Source organism: Haliotis cracherodii, unplaced genomic scaffold (genome assembly GCF_022045235.1).
Source record: "Haliotis cracherodii isolate W230 unplaced genomic scaffold, xgHalCrac1.p SCAF_4, whole genome shotgun sequence".
Taxonomy (NCBI): domain Eukaryota; kingdom Metazoa; phylum Mollusca; class Gastropoda; order Lepetellida; family Haliotidae; genus Haliotis; species Haliotis cracherodii.
In genome coordinates this window covers 54393111-54413717 of record NW_027266297.1, presented here as the reverse complement: position 1 = coordinate 54413717, position 20607 = coordinate 54393111, and the positions used below count along the sequence as shown (strand labels likewise).

At 40.1% G+C, this 20607-nt stretch overlaps 1 protein-coding gene and 1 non-coding gene across 3 annotated transcripts in view; one reads left to right on the top strand and one right to left on the bottom strand.

Moving 5' to 3' along the window:
* The first annotated feature begins 5074 nt into the window (after positions 1-5074).
* On the top strand, positions 5075-5162 carry Trnay-gua (transfer RNA tyrosine (anticodon GUA)). The gene is given in 2 exon segments: positions 5075-5111; positions 5127-5162. It is a non-coding gene; the product is annotated as a tRNA-Tyr (tRNA).
* Positions 5163-8700: 3538 nt separating this feature from the next.
* The window catches only part of LOC139478264 (transitional endoplasmic reticulum ATPase), a 29721-nt gene continuing 17814 nt past the window's right edge, over positions 8701-20607 (bottom strand). For both annotated transcript variants that reach the window (XM_071260677.1, XM_071260678.1), the window contains exons 17-19: positions 19759-19917; positions 19154-19311; positions 8701-9651 (exon numbers count right to left, since the gene is read on the bottom strand). In XM_071260677.1, coding sequence (XP_071116778.1) covers positions 9555-9651; positions 19154-19311; positions 19759-19917 — 414 coding nt within the window. In that variant the 3' untranslated portion in view covers positions 8701-9554. The remainder of the gene's footprint in view (positions 9652-19153; positions 19312-19758; positions 19918-20607) is intronic.

Below are 20607 nucleotides of genomic sequence, written 5' to 3'. Positions count from 1 at the left end.
GGGGGACACGGGCAGGCCATGCAGTGTGTGGGGTACACGGGGGGACTACGCAGTGCTGTGGGGGACACGGGCGGGCCATGCAGTGTGTGGGGGACACGGGGGACAATGCAGTGATGTGGGGGACACGGGCAGGCCATGCAGTGTGTGGGGTACACGGGGGGACTACGCAGTGGTGTGGGGGACACGGGCGGGCCATGCAGTGGTGTGGGGGACACGGGGGGACAATACAGTGATGTGGGGGACACGGGCGGGCCATGCAGTGGTGTGGGGGACACGGGGGTACAATGCAGTGTGTGGGGGACACGGGCGGACAATGCAGTGATGTGGGGGACACGGGCGGGCCATGCAGTGGTGTGGGGGACACGGGCGAACCATGCAGTGTGTGGGGGACACGGGGGGACAATGCAGTGTGTGTGTGTGGAGGGGGGGAGGGGGGGGGGGGCAATGCAGTGTGGGGGGGACACGGGCGGGCCATGCAGTGTGTGGGGGACACGGGGGACAATGCAGTGTGTGGGGGACACGGGCGGGCCATGCAATGGTGTGGGAGATACGTGGAGACCATGCTGTCGGCGGGGGACACTGTTGGGCGAAAACTAGTAGTAAATGAAAGTTATAACCACTACCTGAAATGAGAAATGAGTGATTTTGTTTCTGTTTTAGATGATGTGGATATAACCATCATGAGCTGGACGTAAACAGCAACAGAGGGACGTGACACTATCGGATTGAATTTCGGCTGTTTTCGCTGGTTCCCGGCACTATCCTGTTTCTGATTTCGTGTGACCACGGAAACCAACGATTACGGGGTCATATTACCATTTCTCACTGTCCCGCACTGAATCCCGCACTCCACTGTATATATGGCTATTTAGTGCCCACCCCCTCTCTGTAAAGTCTCCCTGGTATAACTTACAAGATGGCTGCAATAACATTTCACAATGACATTGTTACATAAAAAGCACTATGAAGCGGCATACAACCATACTCACACTCACTTCTAATTCAGATTATTTTCATTTCAGTTTGATGTCCCTGTATACATGGCCGGTCACAATGGACATTCTTAGTTATGTTCTGTATATATTACAGAATATATATGTACATGTATTATGCAAATGCTTGGTTTAGCCACCTCCGTGGTCTCGTGGTAGAGCGTCTGTCCGGAGCGCGGAATATCTCGGGTTCGATCCCCGGTGGAGTCATACCAAAAGATATTAAAAAGGTGGTTCTTGTTGTTACCCTGCCTGGCGCTCGGCATGAACGGGCCAAAGAAAGGACTGCTCAGTATGCAAGGGATTCATGTTAAACTGCTGCATATGGTATCTCAGTGGCATCAGTCCGGACTAGTACAACCAATGAGTGCAACCCAATTTCATCTCGCCGGGGCCGCTTTCGCGGTGAAGTGATAGAGCGTCCGCCCGGAGAGCGGAAGGTCCGGGGTTCGATCCCCGGCCGCAGCATACCAAAATACGTAATACTTGTTGTTCCCGTGTCTGGTGTTTGGCATTAAGGGGCTAAAAGAAGGACTGGTTGGCTCGGAGTTAGAATACCGTGCAATAATCTTCGACGCGACGTTAAACCCAATTTCACCCCCATCTACAAATGCAGGAGAAAGAATGCTTCAGTCAATCACAGGAATTCGGACAGATGTACACAAAATATCAATTTCCATGACCTATGTATTCCACGAATCCGAAGGCTGTCGGTCATTAAACTCTGGAAACGAACTGCATGAATGGATCCCCGTGCGTTCTGCAGTACGGATAATCCATATACGAAGTACTTACGACAATGCAGTGTGTTGATCTGGTAGATAACTTACATATTGCAGGTGCGACGTCGAGACATGGCGGCCACATTTGCTATTTATCCAGATAGTTTAAAAAAGTAGAAACCCTGTACTCAACCCCCCTGTGAACGACGTCGGTGTTTACGTTGCCGTCTACCCTATACGTTCACACTGAGGTGAGTACTCCACGCTGCGCTCTCAAGAGAGGGATAGAAAACCTTAAACATACAGGAAAATGCCGATACAACCGGTTATCGCCATATCGCGATCCATCCTTCTGAAAAACACAAGTCGTCTGATCACCGACCTCCCACGTAGATCTGACTAACAACGCAAAGTGCGTGCGTGCACTTCATGTTCAGTGGCGGCAATGGTGCTTCATGTCGTCTGCGTTTTTACTCCTCGGCTTGTCTTGAGAGTCGGGTCAATGGCGAATATTTGCACAGCATTGTGGAAGAAGCGTACTTGTCTTATGCGTCAAATATTTACCATGTGAACACGGCGATAAGACGAGGACATACATGATCGTTAGTATACTCCCCGTCGTCGCCGGTGTAAAGGATGCGGAGGAGATAATGATGTTGACGACACCGGTACGTCTCAACAAGTAAAACATCACAGTGCTCCGACCCTACCTGGTTAAGAATTCTTTGTAAGAAAAAGTGTTTTCTTACGTGGATAAGAACCGTTCTTGAATATGTCGGAACGTGATACTTCGATGGGAGAGTACATGGTGTGAACGCTCACTAAAGAGCGCGTATCACGCACCTGACGTAACCAGGATGTCGTCCAACTCCAGACGTGGGAAGTACTAACGGATTCAATGTTAGGTGGTGTGAGGGGGTGGGGTGTGGATGTAAGGGGGTGGATGTGTGAGGTGTGTGGGCGTGTGTTTGGCTTGGGGTTGTAGGATGGTTATGCTCCGTGTGTGTGTAGAGGCCAGGGGTCCTTTGATTGTTTCTGTCGCTCATTAACATATATGTACCCACTATATACAATGAAGAACGTAGGGAAATACGCTTTACCATCAGTACATTTGAAATAGCGCGCATACAAATTCAACACGTCAGAATCAAATGTTGAGATGAGTTTGCGTGCATTGTTTCCAACGCACATTTTGTTGTGAAGGCTGGGAGTCCATGAAAGCATAAGTGTTCCCTTTTTCAATCAGTATATATATGTTCCTGCCTTACCACACTTGAGATCATGCTAGATGTCTGTTGGTCTCCTTTCGACCGATCAGATGTCCCCGAAATACCCATCCGCCCTATGTCCATCCGCTGACATATAAACCATCAGATGCCCATCCCCAGAAATATCCATCAGACGTCCATCCCCAGAAATATCCATCAGACGTCCATCCCCTGAAATATCCATCGGACGTCCAGCCCCTGAAATATCCATCAGACGTCCAGCCCCTGAAATATCCATCAGACGTCCGGCCCCTGAAATATCCATCAGACGTCCAGCCCCTGAAATATCCATCAGACGTCCATCCCCTGAAACATCCATCAGACGTCCATCCCCTGAAATAGCCATCAGTCGTCCATCCCCTGAAATATCCATCAGATGTCAATTCCCTGGAATATCCAACCATTAGATATGCCGTGTTCATAACTCCCCACGTATATAAGCTATACTGCATGGCAGCGTCCTCCCTGGCTGGTCTAGAAGATACATCATTACCTATATGCACAGGTTTAACGGTACCATCTACCACTATTTGGGTTTATAGTTTAATGCATTCGCACAATTTCTTCTATTAGAAATAAAAAAGTCGCTACTTACTAGGTGAGATGAGGTGAAATGGGGTTTAACGTCGCGTCCAAGATTATTGCACTAATATATAGCGATGTGCATGCACGTGTGTGTGTGTGTGTGTGTGTGTGTGTGTGTGTGTGTGTGCTTGTACTAGTCCGGATTGATGCCGATTTATAGTGCTAGCCCACTGAGATACCATGCCGCAGTTTAACATGAATACCCCACTCAGACACAGTATACTGACTCCGAGCCGACCAGTCCTTGGTTAAGCCCCTTAATGCCGAGCGAAAGGGGAAACAACAAGTACCATCTTTAAATGTCTTTTGATATGACGCGGCCGGGGATCGAACCCCGGACCTTCCGCTCCACTAGACCACGGAGGCGGTCCGCTACTTACTAAGGGACAAGAATACAATCATAGTCCCAAAATTCATTTGTATCGGAAATATGACAACGAATACGCCTGAGTAATTCCTGGACGGGCTTTTCGATGTAAAAGTGTGCGGTAACACGTTACTTGATGTAAAGCATGTTCGAAATGTGACAGGCGGGGAATATACGCACAAATATACAAGTTTTTTTCACCTTTTAGGACCGAATATTTCATCCAAAATTAAGCCCTTGGCTTAAATACGAAAAGTGTCAAACATACCCAAAGACTCCATGTTATTTGTATTTCAGTGAATCAACTGTTTTCAAATTCAAAAGTACAAAAATAAACAACTTAAACACCAAAGCATCATGAAATACTATTGAGGAGAGCAATGTTCTAAATAAATATGGAGGACTCTCACAGCCTGTTACATTTCATAAGTGAACGTACAACTATGGATGAACAACTTCCAGTTTATTGCATATACATCTATAGCGACGTTTCCATGTAGATACTTACACCGCTGTCAAGCTGGGGTGGCTAACAACCAAGTGATCAGAGGTATATATGAATGACATATATTTATTTCTTGATAAACACGTAAATAAATCGTCTTTTTAAGACCATGAACTATAATCACATTCAGACCATATATGCATTCGTCATAATTCCTGTACGTTTTTCATGTCACTCACTTTTTGCAAGGGAGTTAACTGGTGTGGTAAATGTTTAGGCGGAGTGTGTTAACCAGTTTAACTATTACATTGCGCAAACGCCTTCAGCACTAACATCGACACAAAATGACACTGACAGACCGGCTTCGAGTATAGTTGTGTATAAGATTATGTGTCACAACAACATGTATTCATACCATTTCAAATATCTATGTTCATATCAATTGAAAATCGATATATTTCCAAATGCTAAACAAGGTAAACAGATCCTTTGAATATGACATTGGGTCGGTGACAAGTTTGTTTGATACAGATTTTCAGTTCATGATTTGGAAGTGACAATGAAAGCTCAAGAAAAAGATGCTCTGTGAATTTTGTTCACGTTGGTACAGATATGAAACTAACAGTCAAACACTTTGTTGAGACCGCTCTTCGAAATGTGTGAAACATACAGTAAAATTTCCCCCTCGCTTCTAACCCGTGATAGCTCAGTTGGTAGAGCGGAGGACTGTAGAGGCAAGCAGCTGACATCCTTAGGTCGGTGGTTCAAATCCGCCTCGCGGGAACTTTTTGTGTGTTTCTTTGGCATGTACTATTCGTTTTTCTACATAATTTAACTCACAAGCACATCATGGCACAAAATGCACGTAGGTTATTATTTACCCAAAAATGGGATTTTTGCTCAGAAGCAAAGGTTTCCATAGAATTAAGAGATACATTGGTTAGATTATTTCAGATGGCATATGTATCAGGTCGGCAGTCATTTTCAGCAACAATCGCCACGTGTAGTTTGTAGTGTGTATAAAAATTTACTTTACTATCAATATAAGTTTTCTTAGTGCAAACATTGCAATAAACTGATAATCTTTTTATGACATTCCAGATTTTCTTACCTTCATATCTGACAAATCAAGGACATAATATTAATGTTGGTTGGTTGGTTGGTTTGTTGTTTAACGCCGCATTCAGCAATATTCCAGTTATATGACAGCGGTCTGTAAATAATCGAGTCTGGACCAGACAATCCAGTGATTGATATCATGAGCATCAATCCACGCATTGGAGATTGATGACATGCATCAACCAAGTCAGCGAGTCTGACCACACGATCCCGTATTTGCCTTTTACGACAAGCATGGCATAATATTAATGTGATTCATGCAATGATTCATATTCCAAACATGGTGAACTTGTTACATCTGCATCGTGAATGAAGTCATGTACTGTAGGTATGCCAGGGTTTTAACAAGACTTAGTGCTGGATGAAATAGGCACCAGGTGGTCACAATGGTAGGTAACTGTTAACAGTGCATCTTTTGGTGATCAGGTGGTCACAATGGTAGGTAACTTAACAGTGCCTGGATGGGTGATCAGGTGGTCAGAATGGTGGTTAACTGTTAACAGTGCCTGGATTGGTGATCAGGTGGTCAGAATGGTGGTTAACTGTTAACACTGCCTGGATGGGTGATCAGGTGGTCATAATGGTGGTTAACTGTTAACAGTGCCTGGATTGGTGATCATGTGGTCAGAATGGTGGTTAACTGTGAACAGTGCCTGGATGGATGATCAGGTGGTCTGAATGGTGGTTAACTGTTAATAGTGCCTGGAGTGAGTGAGTTGGGTTTAACGCCGCCTTTAACAGTATTCCAGTTACATCGCGGTGTGTCAGCTTAATGTGGGAGGAAAGCCTGAAGTGATGCAGGTCTTAGACGTTTACCACTTCGGTGAAACCCACGAGCACGGGTATGGTGCTGACAAACCTATAAACATAATCGGGGCGAACCGGGATTCGAACCCACAATCATAGGTTTCTGGCGTGCCCAAGGGACGCAACTCTGCACAGCGAATCGCGGCGCCTTAGACGACTAGGCCACCCGTGCCCCCTAACAGTGCCTCGTTGGGTCATCGGGTGGTCACAGTGGTGGTTAACTGTGAACAGTGCCTCATGACAACCTCAAAAAGGACGTTATTGGTTGTCAATTTAAAATATGAATGTGTTCAACTTCAGTCTATTTGAATGCTGATTGGCTTGTCGCCATCTTGTACAAACGCGTCCAAGTGGGATGGCCAGCCTGTATGGACATGACATCTGCTTGTCACCTCATAACTGACCAATTCATATTTTGAGTTACCATACCATCTGGTGGTAATAAGGAAGATCAGAGTATTTCACAGAAAATAACTGTCCTTCTGAACCAGTAATGATACATTCATTACATGTGTACACCCCTCAACCTTTGTTCTGTACAAGCCGATTCAACTTAAAATACTGTGACACATATAACTCATAATTTGAAAAATTTCATAGTGACTTTTGAAAGTTTTGTTATGCAGACCCTGTTGGTAAAAAAATACCTTTTCCTTAGTACAGCTTTCCATTTAACCAACATGGCGTTTGGCCACTGTTAATGTGCTTCTCACATTCTGGTGATCTGGAGAAGTGACCCCACTTGTCTTTCGCCCTGCAACATACTGTACTGAGTTGTGTTCCTTAGCTGCCAGGACCTGCTTGTCACGAGCCCCAAATTCACTCTAATAAGGATCTTCCATGTTGGATTTCCAAAACTAACATTCTACATCCACCAAAGTAGTAACAGTCACCAAGACAAGAAAACAAATACATAGATATATGCCATTTACAGATTTACTTTAAGATAACAATTTATAGCGCTGTGCCCTGCAAGTATATAAGTAAAAATGTCTCCAAAATCATTGTCATAGGAATTTCTAACAAGAGTTTGCCACTAACGTGAGTGGCTATACCCCCGCCCCTGTTGCAGAATTTATGACATAATTAAATCTAAACAAACCCTAACCTTTTTAAACCGAGGTGGAACTTGTCATGGAAATTGTAAAAAAAAGAAAAGTTTGGAACCTTACTCCATCTTGTTGGTTTGGAAACGTAAAGAATAGGAATTTCTAAAATTTCTAAATACCAAAAGGCACCAGTTCAGCATGTACCTGACAGACCTGCAAAGTTTGATGAAAAAATATTGAATGGTTTATGAGTTATGCTCCGGAAACGAACCCTAATCTCACAGAACCTAAGTCCATCTTGTTGCCATGGAAACGTAAAAAATAGAAATTTCTAAAATTTCGTAATAGCAAAAGGCACCAGTTCAGCATGTACTTGACAGACCTGCAAAGTTTCATGAAAAAATATTGAACAGTTTCTGGGTTATGCTCCGGAAACGAAATGTGATGGACGGAGCCAGTTTCTATACCCCCCTCCAACTTTGATGGGCGGGGGATAATAAGTAGATAAACATGTTCTTAGATTTACAAGTGCTATTTACAAGAGTATCATCACCGTAAAAATTTCATTTAGAACTGACAACATAAGAAGAAGATTCCAAACTTCAAATTCCCTGTATTCAATAATCAAAAAGCTGAAATCATGTTTTTCAACATTTAAACACATCCAAGTTATCCGAAATGTTTGGTCATCCACTTTCTACATGAAATGTTAAAGTGATGAGACATGCATGTCACACTGGCATACAATGCTGTCATGATGCAGTGGAAGATGTCATATGGTTCTTGACAACTGAACTCGTATAATTTTCAGAATGTGGAGAAAAACAACAACTAGTATATCAAAGTTGTTCTGATAAGTATTGACCAAATTTTATACATAATTCAAATATCCATTTTGCAAAGCCAACTGTCATGTTTCCTAAAATTAAGGACTGTTAAAAAAACACTTCAGAAAAGTATACATATGACTGAAAAGAACAATTCTGAAGTCAAAAGGTTTTTAAGCCAATACCAGATCACAGCACACATGCTCATATATTTTACAGGAACAAGAATATGGTCAGTTCTCAGTACATTACCTTACATTTCACTTTGAGTGAGTCTAAATAATTTAGGGAACTATAGAAGAAGAAGAAGAAAAAGGAGAAGAAGAAGAAGAATTTCAAACAAAGTTACTTGCCAAAGAAGACACCCTATGTGCTTCAGTTTGGGGCAGGACCAAAGCCCTGGAATCTCTCAAGCGGCTGAACACTGTCCCCCATCTAACTACGCTCTGAGACCAATAAACATCATTACAAACATCATCTCAGTCGGTGAATGTCTCCAAGAAATATAACAATGCAGCATTTTTGATGATTGTTCTTTATTGACAAGAAGTTGCTTCATTTATGTTACAGAGATTTTCCTTTGATCAACAACCAGAGCCTTTGCTTTCAGTTCCGATGGCATCCTTGACACCTTCAATTGCCAGACAAAACAGTTAACTTCCTGGTCACTGTTCACACATATCCAGGGAAACAACATTTTGATAAATCATCATGAGTGTATGTGTTGACACAGCATTGGAGAGAAACGTGATCTTGATGCCGAATCTTAAAGAATCAGCTTCAGTAAAACAGGAACTATCCCACATTGTGTTGTTTTTGCTTCCATTAAATATGTCTTCACTATTTTAAAATATGCATAAATAAACAAAACATATTATAAAAACAGCACTTACAAAGCAATGTTCAAGACATAAATACTAACAAGTCTATGTGAATTTAGTTCTTCCACTGCCGAAATTTCAAGCTTGATGTCTGTATAGTAAAATCTATTCCACAGTTTTTAAGCTTGCAAACACGAGAAATATGTTCCTTAACATTTAGTGATTGACTACATGAATGCAAAATATTATTTTACATCATTCAACATTTAGGACACAAGAATATGAAATTCTTCTGTCGAAAACAATGAAATAAGAGGTTCAAGTTATTTTGTGAATTTACTACAGAGGGACGGGATGACAAGCTTTGAGGACATACACTGACAATGAAATGAATTTTGTTGTACACGAATAAATTGCTGAGAGAAATCAAACTGTGTATGATACATCCTAACAAGTTCAGTGTTAACTAGACAAACTGTACAATGCCGCTGCCACCGCCTCAATGACCAGCAGAACAGTTAGTCAGTTAGTCTGTGGGTATGTCTGTCAAGTTTAGCTGTACAAGTCATCGTCATCCTCCTGCTGAAAGTTGCCCCCATCCTGACCACCTTGACTCGGGCCTTGACTGGGGCCTGTCTGACCAGGGAATCTGAAATAACAAATATCTCACTGGTAAGATTCAGTACACATGACAAATGTCATCAATCAAAGACCAAGAATGGAAGTAATGTTTAAAACTAAAGATGAGGCCATAACAAATTAATGATATGATTTTCCTCCGAGTCTGCTACACATCATATTGTTCTAGTACCTACAGATGACAAATATCGCTACATGATGATATGCACCACATAAATAGTCACACTGAATTCATGTTTCATGTGAATCACATCAGCTGATAATCAATACATCAAGAGACACCCTGAAGATTTTTTTATTTAAATAAAAAAATCAACTGCTTCCCAGCATTTTGAAACATTTAGATCATTAGTTTATTGTGTCCCTAAGAAGGTGTTTAGATTCAAACATCCAGGATTCAATACTGAACACTGGTGAGTGAATGTGATTTTCTATCGTAAATGTTAAAAAAAAAGCCTTTTTCAGACTAGCAGGGCGAGACACAGTCATTGGTCCCTTAGTCGGAGTACTGATCTGGAAGGATTAGCACTTGTCTCTCACATTGGCTGAAATGCCTTATGGTTGGGTTTACTGACTAAAGAATTCAACAGAACTCATGGTTTCTTTCCCTGACCATTGGTCAATAGCGTAATAACCCACACAGGACAATGAGTCAATGACACGCATTCCATCCCACCCATCGAAACATTAATATTTCTTAAACGATCCACATTTTTGTCATGCTACATCAAACCTAGGGCAGCAGGTTACAAGAACTGCTATCACTAACATTCACATGTTATCAGTAGCGTGGCACCACATTTGAACTAGCTTCATGCAATGGCTGCCTCAACTGCTCCGAACACAAGAACTTTTAGTGTTGTTTTAAAATAACATGACCTAGAGATGACACTAGATTTCAATCCATTGAAGTATATGACCCTAACTCAAATGTTCATGCATATCAGTATCAAGGTTATCACAAAGTTAACACATGGTTTATTTACTCCAAAGAATCAAGCATTTTGTCTTGTGTTGGATAAATTATAGAAAGATACTGCTATGAATAAATGTTTAAACATTAAAAAAATTCATGAATTGCTCTACCCTTCACTCAAGACTTTGGATTTATAAAAATCAACAAATCACTTTAACACACCCGACACGTACATGTTTTAAAACAATTAAAACTACTTTCCAACTGTTTGACCACAGACATCTGACATGGAACACAACAGACAATAGGACATCTCCATACAACTGATGATGTAATTGGTAATACACTTCCACATTTCAACTCCATTACAAACATGCATTTTGTAGGAGGAAAAACTTTCAGGAGCGCAGCTGAAGCAACTTTGTTAGAATGTGTCAGTATTTATGAGCAAGACCAGAGCTTGTTAATTACAGATAATTCTCATATTATTCTTGGCATGTCTCATCCTCATTAGAGAAAAGTCGCCCAGTCGTTGCACCATGTACGGATAATTTCAATACCAAAGACTACATGAGCCAAAACAAAAGCATTCTCAATACAACTTTTTTCAGACCCTCTCATCTCCATGAAAGCCACCTATCTATGTCGGTAAGCTTCCCTGCCTGTTGTCATTGCTTTATCAATGAGCCTTGCTATGTGAACAATGTCTAGTAGTAGGGAGAGGTATAAAAGTGACAGAGAGACTGCCACAGTGATCGTCTCCCATCTGTCAGCTATCACCAGTGTGAAAATTGAAATGTGCAGCAGGAATGACATAATAATGTCAGACCGCAATAAGATGCCTCTCCACTGAAATGCTGGCACAAATCACAAGTCTGTGGGTGGTGAGCCGCTTGCTTGCTGGAGGTTACCCCACAGTTAAACACTGCTGCATTACAAACAAACTCTGCCTTTCAGCTTTTTGACACAAGCAAGAGAATAGCAGGCAGATGCCCCCCATCTCAACTAGTTCACCACAAGGAAACAACACTGCATTGTTGCTGGGTATTAAATGTCATTGTGTTTTCCCGATTCTACATGAAAAGGAAGGAGGGACAGAACAGCTTACTTTGATGGTTAGAGGAAAATATGCATCCCAAATGACAAAAACTAATAGAAAAAAAATTGTTTTTTAAGATCACAAACTCTTGTATTGAATGATTGAGATGCATGGCGTAGCTAGATTGGGTCCCACATGTTGGTTTCAGCAGCTTCCTGGCATCTTCATTGTATTTATTTGCTCCTTTTCGAGAAATCTGGCGGAAGTTTATCTCTACAGACAAAGGAAGGAGGGAAGCAGTCGGGGCGGGATGTGGCAGGGAATCGGGTGGCCCGGTAACAACAAGTGTATCCTTCGCAGTCAAACTGTTTACAACCCACAATCATGTACCTCTCAAACGTTTGGTTTTGGGCATATGGTTGGAGAAAATGCTGGCTATCAAAGCTCGTGTTCTCCTGTGGATCAAAACAAAAGGACTGGTCGACAATAAACATGGCCAGGTGTAGAGTGGCACCCAGTCATTCCCTTCTCCAAACGTAGACTACAGCAATATACAGTCTGTGGTAGGCAAGGAGCCGCATACCTACCACACACACCATGTGAAGTCAGCCAATTGACCCAGCCCTTCAGTGCATTCCATAAACACAGACACATTCTGCACTTGTTATTGCAGTATCTTTAATTCATTAACAATACCCAACACACATCTTCAAAATACTGTAACCCCCAGATAGAAAGCTATCTGAACAAGAGATCAGTCTGTACAGCAACTAGTTCATATTTACGTAGCATCTTTTCTACTTGTAATAATTTATCTGCCGGGCAGAGATAAGACTTTGAGACAAAAAGTCTGAAGACAATCATGGCACTGCAGTTTATGTCCGGATCAGGACCACATACCAAAATTCAGTCGTGTTTCACTTGCCTAATATTTGTGTTATGAAGGACTTCAAAGCCGAGTGAAATAAACAAGTGATGTATGAAAATGACAAGTTCAACTCCCCTCATAACAAGCATCAATCTACTCCGGGACATGTCCACATCACAGACAGAGGCAATCACTTGCACTCTGTGAAACACTTCTTCCACATTCATAGTGCTGCTCACCAAGATTTACACAGAGCAGAAGAAAAACAGAAATATGTACGCTCTGTGATGGTGGCGACAAGAGTGTAACTTGACACCTGGGGAGAGAAAGAAGGTGGCGGTGTTTGTATGAAATGTACAAGGCACATAGTCACAGCTATGTACATGCTCCCAGGCTCTCTTTGATGTTGATACAATGCATCTTGATAGGTGGGGTGGTGATGGACATCTGTTTACAAGATGACATTCACCTGTTCCCTCTACAAATGGTCTACATCTCTCCTGATATCTGCGAGATGTTCTCAAGTCTGGGCTTAAACAGAACTCAAAGGTTTTCGAAGCTACTTACGGATGTAACTGATTCGACAATGATGAAAAAATATTTTCCTTTCAATGAGTCCGTTTTTGGTTGCTGTTTATAAATGGTATCACTTCTATTTACAAGGCTGTATTTCAATTACATAAACTGAAGTCAAGTATCGCTTCTCCAATTACAGATTCAAAGGTAGCGACAAACCAATCTGATTATGAAGACTAAAAATATCATAATTTACAACATATAACCATCCATACATCATTTGTAGCAGAAACACTTGGCATTCGTTATCGAACTTGTTTATTGAGGCCATTTGTTAGTTATGTTTAGAGCAGTGTTTGAAAATTACTGCTAGAGTATTTCAAATCTGGAGACCCCTTAAGAGTTGGTCTTGAGTGTTATTCTAAACCTTGGAAACTGTAGAGGAAGACTTAATATTAATCCTGAATTTAACCAAAGAATCAAACAAACTGGCTGCGGAAAACTATGAAACAGTCCTAATGTTAAACCATGACAAAATACTTCACCCCCAAACAGGTATTTTATTTTTACTTGAATGCGAAATCATTACAGGACACCTAGAATTATCTTCACACACTGCAACCATATGTAGAATCAAACTCAGGTCTTTGGCGAGAAGGCCACTTTAACCACCAAGCAACACCTTAACGCACTGCCCCTACTGCGTAAACAGTGAGCCCGAACGAGTTGTGTTCAACACATTTCTGTTATATCAAGGTGTGTGAAGTTAATGTGCTAGGCTACCTAGGTCCAAAGGGAGGCAAGTCTCAGATGTTTATCACTCTGGTGAAATCCTAGAGCATCGGTATGGAACTGACAAGCCAAAAATCATCACCAAGGACGCTAGTTTAAACAGAAAGCCATGGAGCCTGAGGCAGCAGTGCCAACAGAGCCCTAGAAATGAATACAGAGACTTCAAAAAACACAATTGCATCTTTGTCTAAAGGTGTCAAACATGCAATCAGTGGACGAGTGCATGCTTCCATTGAGAACTCCAATGTAAACTCCATGTGTAGATAAGTCGAGACAGACCAGCAGGTGGAGCCTATTCCTGTCAAGCTATTTTCTGGCAAGGTGTATATTTCCAATTACTGATGAAAAGCTAGCCTATGTAAAGCAGCCAAACTAACCTGGGACCTGGCTGGTTGGTGCCAGTAACTGTCCCAACACTGATCACACTCCAGGCCTAACACAGTCAGCACAAGATTTACATGTAGAAGTAGCACCATAAACTTACTGTTTTATCAAGTGTTTTAACTGATATGACAAAGACTTAGAAACAACTGTCAATGCACAAGGGCCTATCAAACACAGCCGACATTGAACCTGTGTACCTAAGATAACTTATACAATACAATAAAGAAACAGATAATTAGTGCTAGGTTTTACTGATTAGGCAAATCAAGGTTTCTACAGATATGAAACACCTAAAATTTGAAACCTTTTCAAGGCTGTCAACTGTTATTTTCAAGGCCTTTTGAGCCCTCGTTTGTTAATATTTTTTCTTAAAATCCAGTATAGAATATGTTAGTAGTACTAAAGGACCTAATGAACATCACAAATTTTCCAACCAGATTTATTTTCACAACTAACAAATAAAATTAATTGGCTGTCATGAATTTTAATACTTTTATTGACAAGGTCATGTCAATTAGTAAAAATTGAAGGCTTATCAAGCTATTTTGGAGATTCTAAAGGCTTATGAAGGTAGACACTTAACAATCAAGGTATTTCAAGAGGGATGTTTAGAATTCAAGGTCTTTTAAAGACTGTATGAACCTTGATAATACATAATTAGACTTTATCATTTACTGAACACCACCATTTGATTGTCCCCAAGTACCTACATAGGCGATAATCACTTCATGTGTTCCCTTGTTTCTTTACTTGATGAAATACACCACACACAGTCCTACCAAACATTCATGCTTCATGTGATTCGCCTGTTAACAATTAATGTTCACAGATGTCTTGAACAGTTTGCTTAAAGTAATAATAATGTACAATCAAAATTTCTTTAGCATCATATTTTTGAAACATTTGCATGAAAATCTAACTGATTTACTGTGACCTCCCAATACACAGAAGTAGTATTTATCACATCCTTGTCCAGATTATTCAGCATCCAACCACTCTCATAATCATATGGCATACAGATCCTTACTTGTTTGTAGCTATGTCAACAAGTAGGTTAAAACAAAATATAAAAATTATTCTATCATTAATTAAAATAATAAAAACAAAATTAAGCTGTCCTCAACATACACAAGATAACACTGACCATTTTGTTCACATTGACATTTGTAGCATACTGTCTTGAATTAACAAAGACCTAGAAATATAATGACTTTCCCTTACTATAGTCAATACCACATTTGTTGTTTTTTTCATTTGAACATAAATCTGTTACCATGGTGAGAAATATTACTGAAAGGAGACTAAAAAATATAAAGAAGTTAATAGTCAAAGAGATATGACTTATGTTGGTAAAAAATTCTCAAAAGAGTCCCTTTTTATTTTCTCCCTAAGTGTCTATGGATTGTGGGAAATGGAACCTGTTGCCTTTTTATAGAAGTTCAGGAAAGATCTTGAGGTGTTACATTTAATCAAATATCAGTTATGATATACCTTATACACAAATTTGATTTTAATAAGGTATATAGGTGCATTTTTTGAAGCAATTCAAATCCCTCAAGCCATGAAAATGTCTTGACTAAATAAGATACATTCTGTTAGACACAAACCATAAAGCTATAACCATTCAATGGCTAACATCTCAATTTGAATGTCAACGACTTGTCACATTTATAGATTCATATAATTAACTTTGATATTTGTATTAAGGAGATAAACATTGTGTGTCATTTTCTGTGAGGGATGATGTCACTCTGGAATGCTATGACCATGATGACATCACCCTTGAATGTTAAGGTGTCATGACACAATGGATGACATCACATGCTAACTGAACTCGCCTGATTGGTAGAATAAAGTCATTCTGATAAATATTTATGAAACTCAATATTTAATAAAAGTGTTATCCATTTCACGAACATAAAGGCATGAAAGATTGAAAGATTTCCTGGGATCCAATCGCATATAACATTTTTCAACCAATCCAGTTGCAGCACAGACTCCCAGTCTCTACATTTACACTAATAAACAAATTCCATTCCTCTTTCTTTTCAAGTAGAAAATCAAACAACTCTAAAAGGTACAGTATATTTGAATGCATCATCATTCCATACCACACATGTCCAAACACCAACTCTGAGCTCTGGGGCTAAATTAATTCAATCACCCTTCCAAAACCAGTTATCTGTAGTCATCTGTAGTCATTGTAGTGTATGTAAATAATCTTAATCTTATCTTGTATTAATGGAAGTTTATTTTCAAAAAAATTTCTTCTAACATTTCTGCAACACAAATTACTTTATGGAACCTGGTCAAAGGGAGACAACTCTGTAAGTGACATGCCTGCATGACCAATGTACTCCTGACAAGATGTTGCTGCAATACAGGGAGTGAGTGAGTAAGTATGGTTTAATGCCGCTTTTAGCAACATTACAGCAATATCACGGCGGGGGACACCAGAAAAGGGCTACAATACAGGGAATACTAAGTAGCTATCACTGACTTTCGAATTGAAATTTATTGCGATAAGCACCACGAAATATTGCATGCATTCTTTCATCCATAATTCGTTATGAACCTGAATTAAAAAAACCTTTTCCTGCATATTATTGAAAATATGCATGATTTTGAAAAACGAAACATATCGGTATTTTCCAAAAGTATTGTGATATGTATTCATTATTATTGCATATAGTGGTATTCTGGTAATATAGCTCTTTTTGCCTGCAAAATATATATTACGTCCTTTTCCTAAGGTTCATGGAAAGTGGGTTAGAAACCTTAAATTATTGACAAAAGTTTGGTGGGTGAGTTTGGTTTAATGCCACCTCTAACAGTATTCCAGTTATACAAGGTGTGTCAGCTTAATGTGGGAGGAAAGCCCAAAGTGTTGCAGGTCTCAGAAGTTTTTCACTTTGGTGAAACCGACGAGCGCATAGTGTTGACAAACCTAGAAACATAAACTAGGTTGAACCAGGATTCAAACGCATGACCATTCAGTGTTTTGGCACTAGTCCTTTAGTCCTTGCCAAACTGCCCAATGGTAAAGGTATCATAAGGACTAGTAGAAATTTGCCCTTTTTAAGGGTTTTGCTTATCATCATAAGGACAAGTGAATGAAAACTGTTAGTTTCTAACCCTGCCACTGATTTCTGGCATGCCAAAGGGATGCAGTTTTGTACAGTGAAATGCAGTGCATAAGAAGACTGGGACATCTGTGCTCTCACAGGATTAATATCTGCTCCTGACCGTGATAAAGTGTGTATCAAATCTGGAATGTTAACACACATCACAATACTTTATTGTTATATGATACCTTATGATGTATGTTTGAATATGGGATGTATACTTTTATCTGTTGATCAGTATACTTTTATCTGTTGATCAGTATACTAGGTACTTGACTTGAGGTAAGGGGCCAGAGCTCCAGATAAGCTTTTGGTGTTGTGGGTATTTTACCCATACATTTTAAAATCATTGGGTATCAGTAATTCTACCTGTGTATTCAAATTTCTGTTACCCACTAGTTTTTACACATGTGGGTATTTAAGTTAAATATTTAAAAACACTATTCATCTAGTCCCTGCAAACTGGTGTCGTGTGGGTTCCATAGCTTTATAGGACTCAAAAATACCACGATACTTCCACAAGAAAGTGTGATGGCAAATGATCCTGATGTAACTGTCATCGTTGAGTTTGGCAAGGTTGACGGAATGCCAGGTTATAATTTCAAAATAAGTTGCTGACTTGCTAATCGAATACGCAGGGTTACTTCACAATATTTTGATGATACGCACTAGTTTTATTTTTGTAGCGTATCTGTAATGTTCGTTGCGTATTTGATACGCTTGGATTATATTTTACTGTGTATTTCTGCATTTCTGATGCGTATTTCACGCATATACGCAGCTTATCTGGAGCTCTGAAGGGGCTTTCATTTGAGTGAATTGCTTGTTATGTAATTGAATGTCCAGTTTGTGATCTGATTGATTCAAGTGAGTAGCTTTTGTGTTTCAGTGAAAGTAGGTAGCTTGTCGGCAAAACATTTCAAAACACTTGTGATCATTGTAGAAGGGCAGTGGCATTTGTAACTTGAAGTGACACAGCCTGGATTGTTGCCTCTTCCTGTTTTATCTAAAATGAGGACCCCATTACCTGTTTGTGAATTTGCACCTATGTCGGGGCTGAGAGAACAGAGATCATGTTGATGCTCGGTTAACAATGTACCACTGTGATAACAATGTCCGATGATTATGACATTGCATATTAATACTACCATAATGCTTAGCCGATAGTATTGCTAGTGTGCCCTTACTTGTTATATTATATCTAACTGCAGTTAGATTGTTGTGTAATCCATATTAACTGTGCAGCATTAGAAATTGGCACTAGTCCTATAGTCCTTTTTAAGGGTTTTGCTATATGTTATCATTATAAGGACTAGTGGACTAAAAAGGGTTAGTTTCTCTCTCTGTTGTGTGAGTGGTTTTGAGGTATAAACCCTTTGCTATCACTCATAACATCAGGCACCTTTAATTTTCCTGTAAGACTTAAGATATTGTTTCAAAGGCAAACATGGCAACGAAAAAGGGAAATGGCACACTTCATGGGTGTTTGCATATTTGTACATTACACTCCCAAACAACAGTAGTGAACAAAGTGAGAAACAGTGCATGCAGGGGAAGATGCAGCTCATGGTCAAGTCATTCCCTATGACCACTCAGGTTGATGTTGCAGAACACCCCGAAGTGATACAGGTCCAAGGTTTACCACAAGCATGTTTATAGTGCTGACAAACTGGTGTGGGAATCGAACCAAAGATTAACGGGTCATGTACAACAAATTGCAGCCATTGGTTATGAAATACAAAAGGCTCATCTCTTCCTGTTTGGATCTTGTCAGTCTAATGTTGTTCCCAAGGTGCTTCAAATTCATTATTCTCAAGGGACACCAACATATTTCAACAAATCTGAAGATGTGAAGATGTAAAGTTGTCTCACCTGAAACCACCTCCAAATCCCCGACTCTGTTGCAATGTTTGTGCGAACATTTCATATTTCCTGATGTCATTGTCACTGACTGATCTCCTGGCAAACTTCATGGACTCTTCAAAGTGAGCTCTTGTGATCTCTGGCACTGGGTCAAACTCCTCAACCTCCTGCAAGGACATATCACAATCAGAAGTAAGAAACATAGGTAGGGAACAAGGAAGTCATTAATAGCTCAAATTAATGAGATTCGACAGGAAATTCAAATTCAAATCTGTCAAAACCCTCACAAAATATTATCACACAGGATATGTCCACACACATACACAACGCCAACACCCAAACCACAAACACAGACACACAAAAATGATACAAACATCACATTTATATTGAAATAATTGCAGTACATCCTTTATGGAGTGACAGGTGTAACTAAACTGCATAATAAACATATTTAGAAATTTGATGTGACATTAGTACGGTGGCACATATAATTGGAAAGCATAGTCACAGGTACATCCTCGATTTTGAAAAAAATGGATACTAGTCAATATGACCGGATGTTGTTTCACTATGAGTACTAAAGTTCTCTCAGCAGCGCTGTGATCATAACCTACCATATCAGCCTCTGGGTTTGCTGCCCTCTGTCTCTCCATCCTGATCTCAGCCTGGATCGAGTCTCGGATGGCCAGCTTACACGCTCGCTGGCAGATTTCTGTCAAGTCAGCACCACTGAAGCCATGGGTCACCTTAGCTAGGTAATCCAATTCCACATCCTGAACAATGGAAATGTTTTGCTGTTAATATTATGACAAGCAAATGACATTAGTCAGCATTGGACGACCTGTGTGTTGAATTGTGATGGTTTACAAGGGAGACAACTCTCATCCAAATAATTGCATACACTGATTACAATTGTCTGATAACACATGCTTAGGCTTATTCACCAACATCTTAATCAAAGACATTATAACATTCTGTTTTAACTGCTTCGTACAGATTATACTCAGTACTCAATAGGGTGAGACGATATATCAAACTATTGTAACTGTTTGCCAGACGTTAGTACTGTATCGATAGGAATATAAACATACCAAAGTATCGTTGATAGTATGCATTACAATCGATAGTCTCAATAGTTGCAATTAGTTATAAATAACTTTCCCTGGATCTGAGTGGCAACAGGGAGAAAAATGTCGGCCTTTGAAATTGTCAGCAATACTTTATTACAATTATCAAAACTTTTGTACTATTGCAATAGTGTGGGCTACAGTACACACGCAATAGCAGAGCTCCAGATAAGCTTTTGGTGTTGTGGGTATTTTACCCATGCATTTTAAAATCATTGGGTATCAGTAATTCTATCTGCGTATTCAAATTTCTGTTACCCACTAGTTTTTACACATGTGGGTATTTAAGTTAAATATTAAGAAAAAAAACTATTCATCTAGTCCCTGAAAACTGGT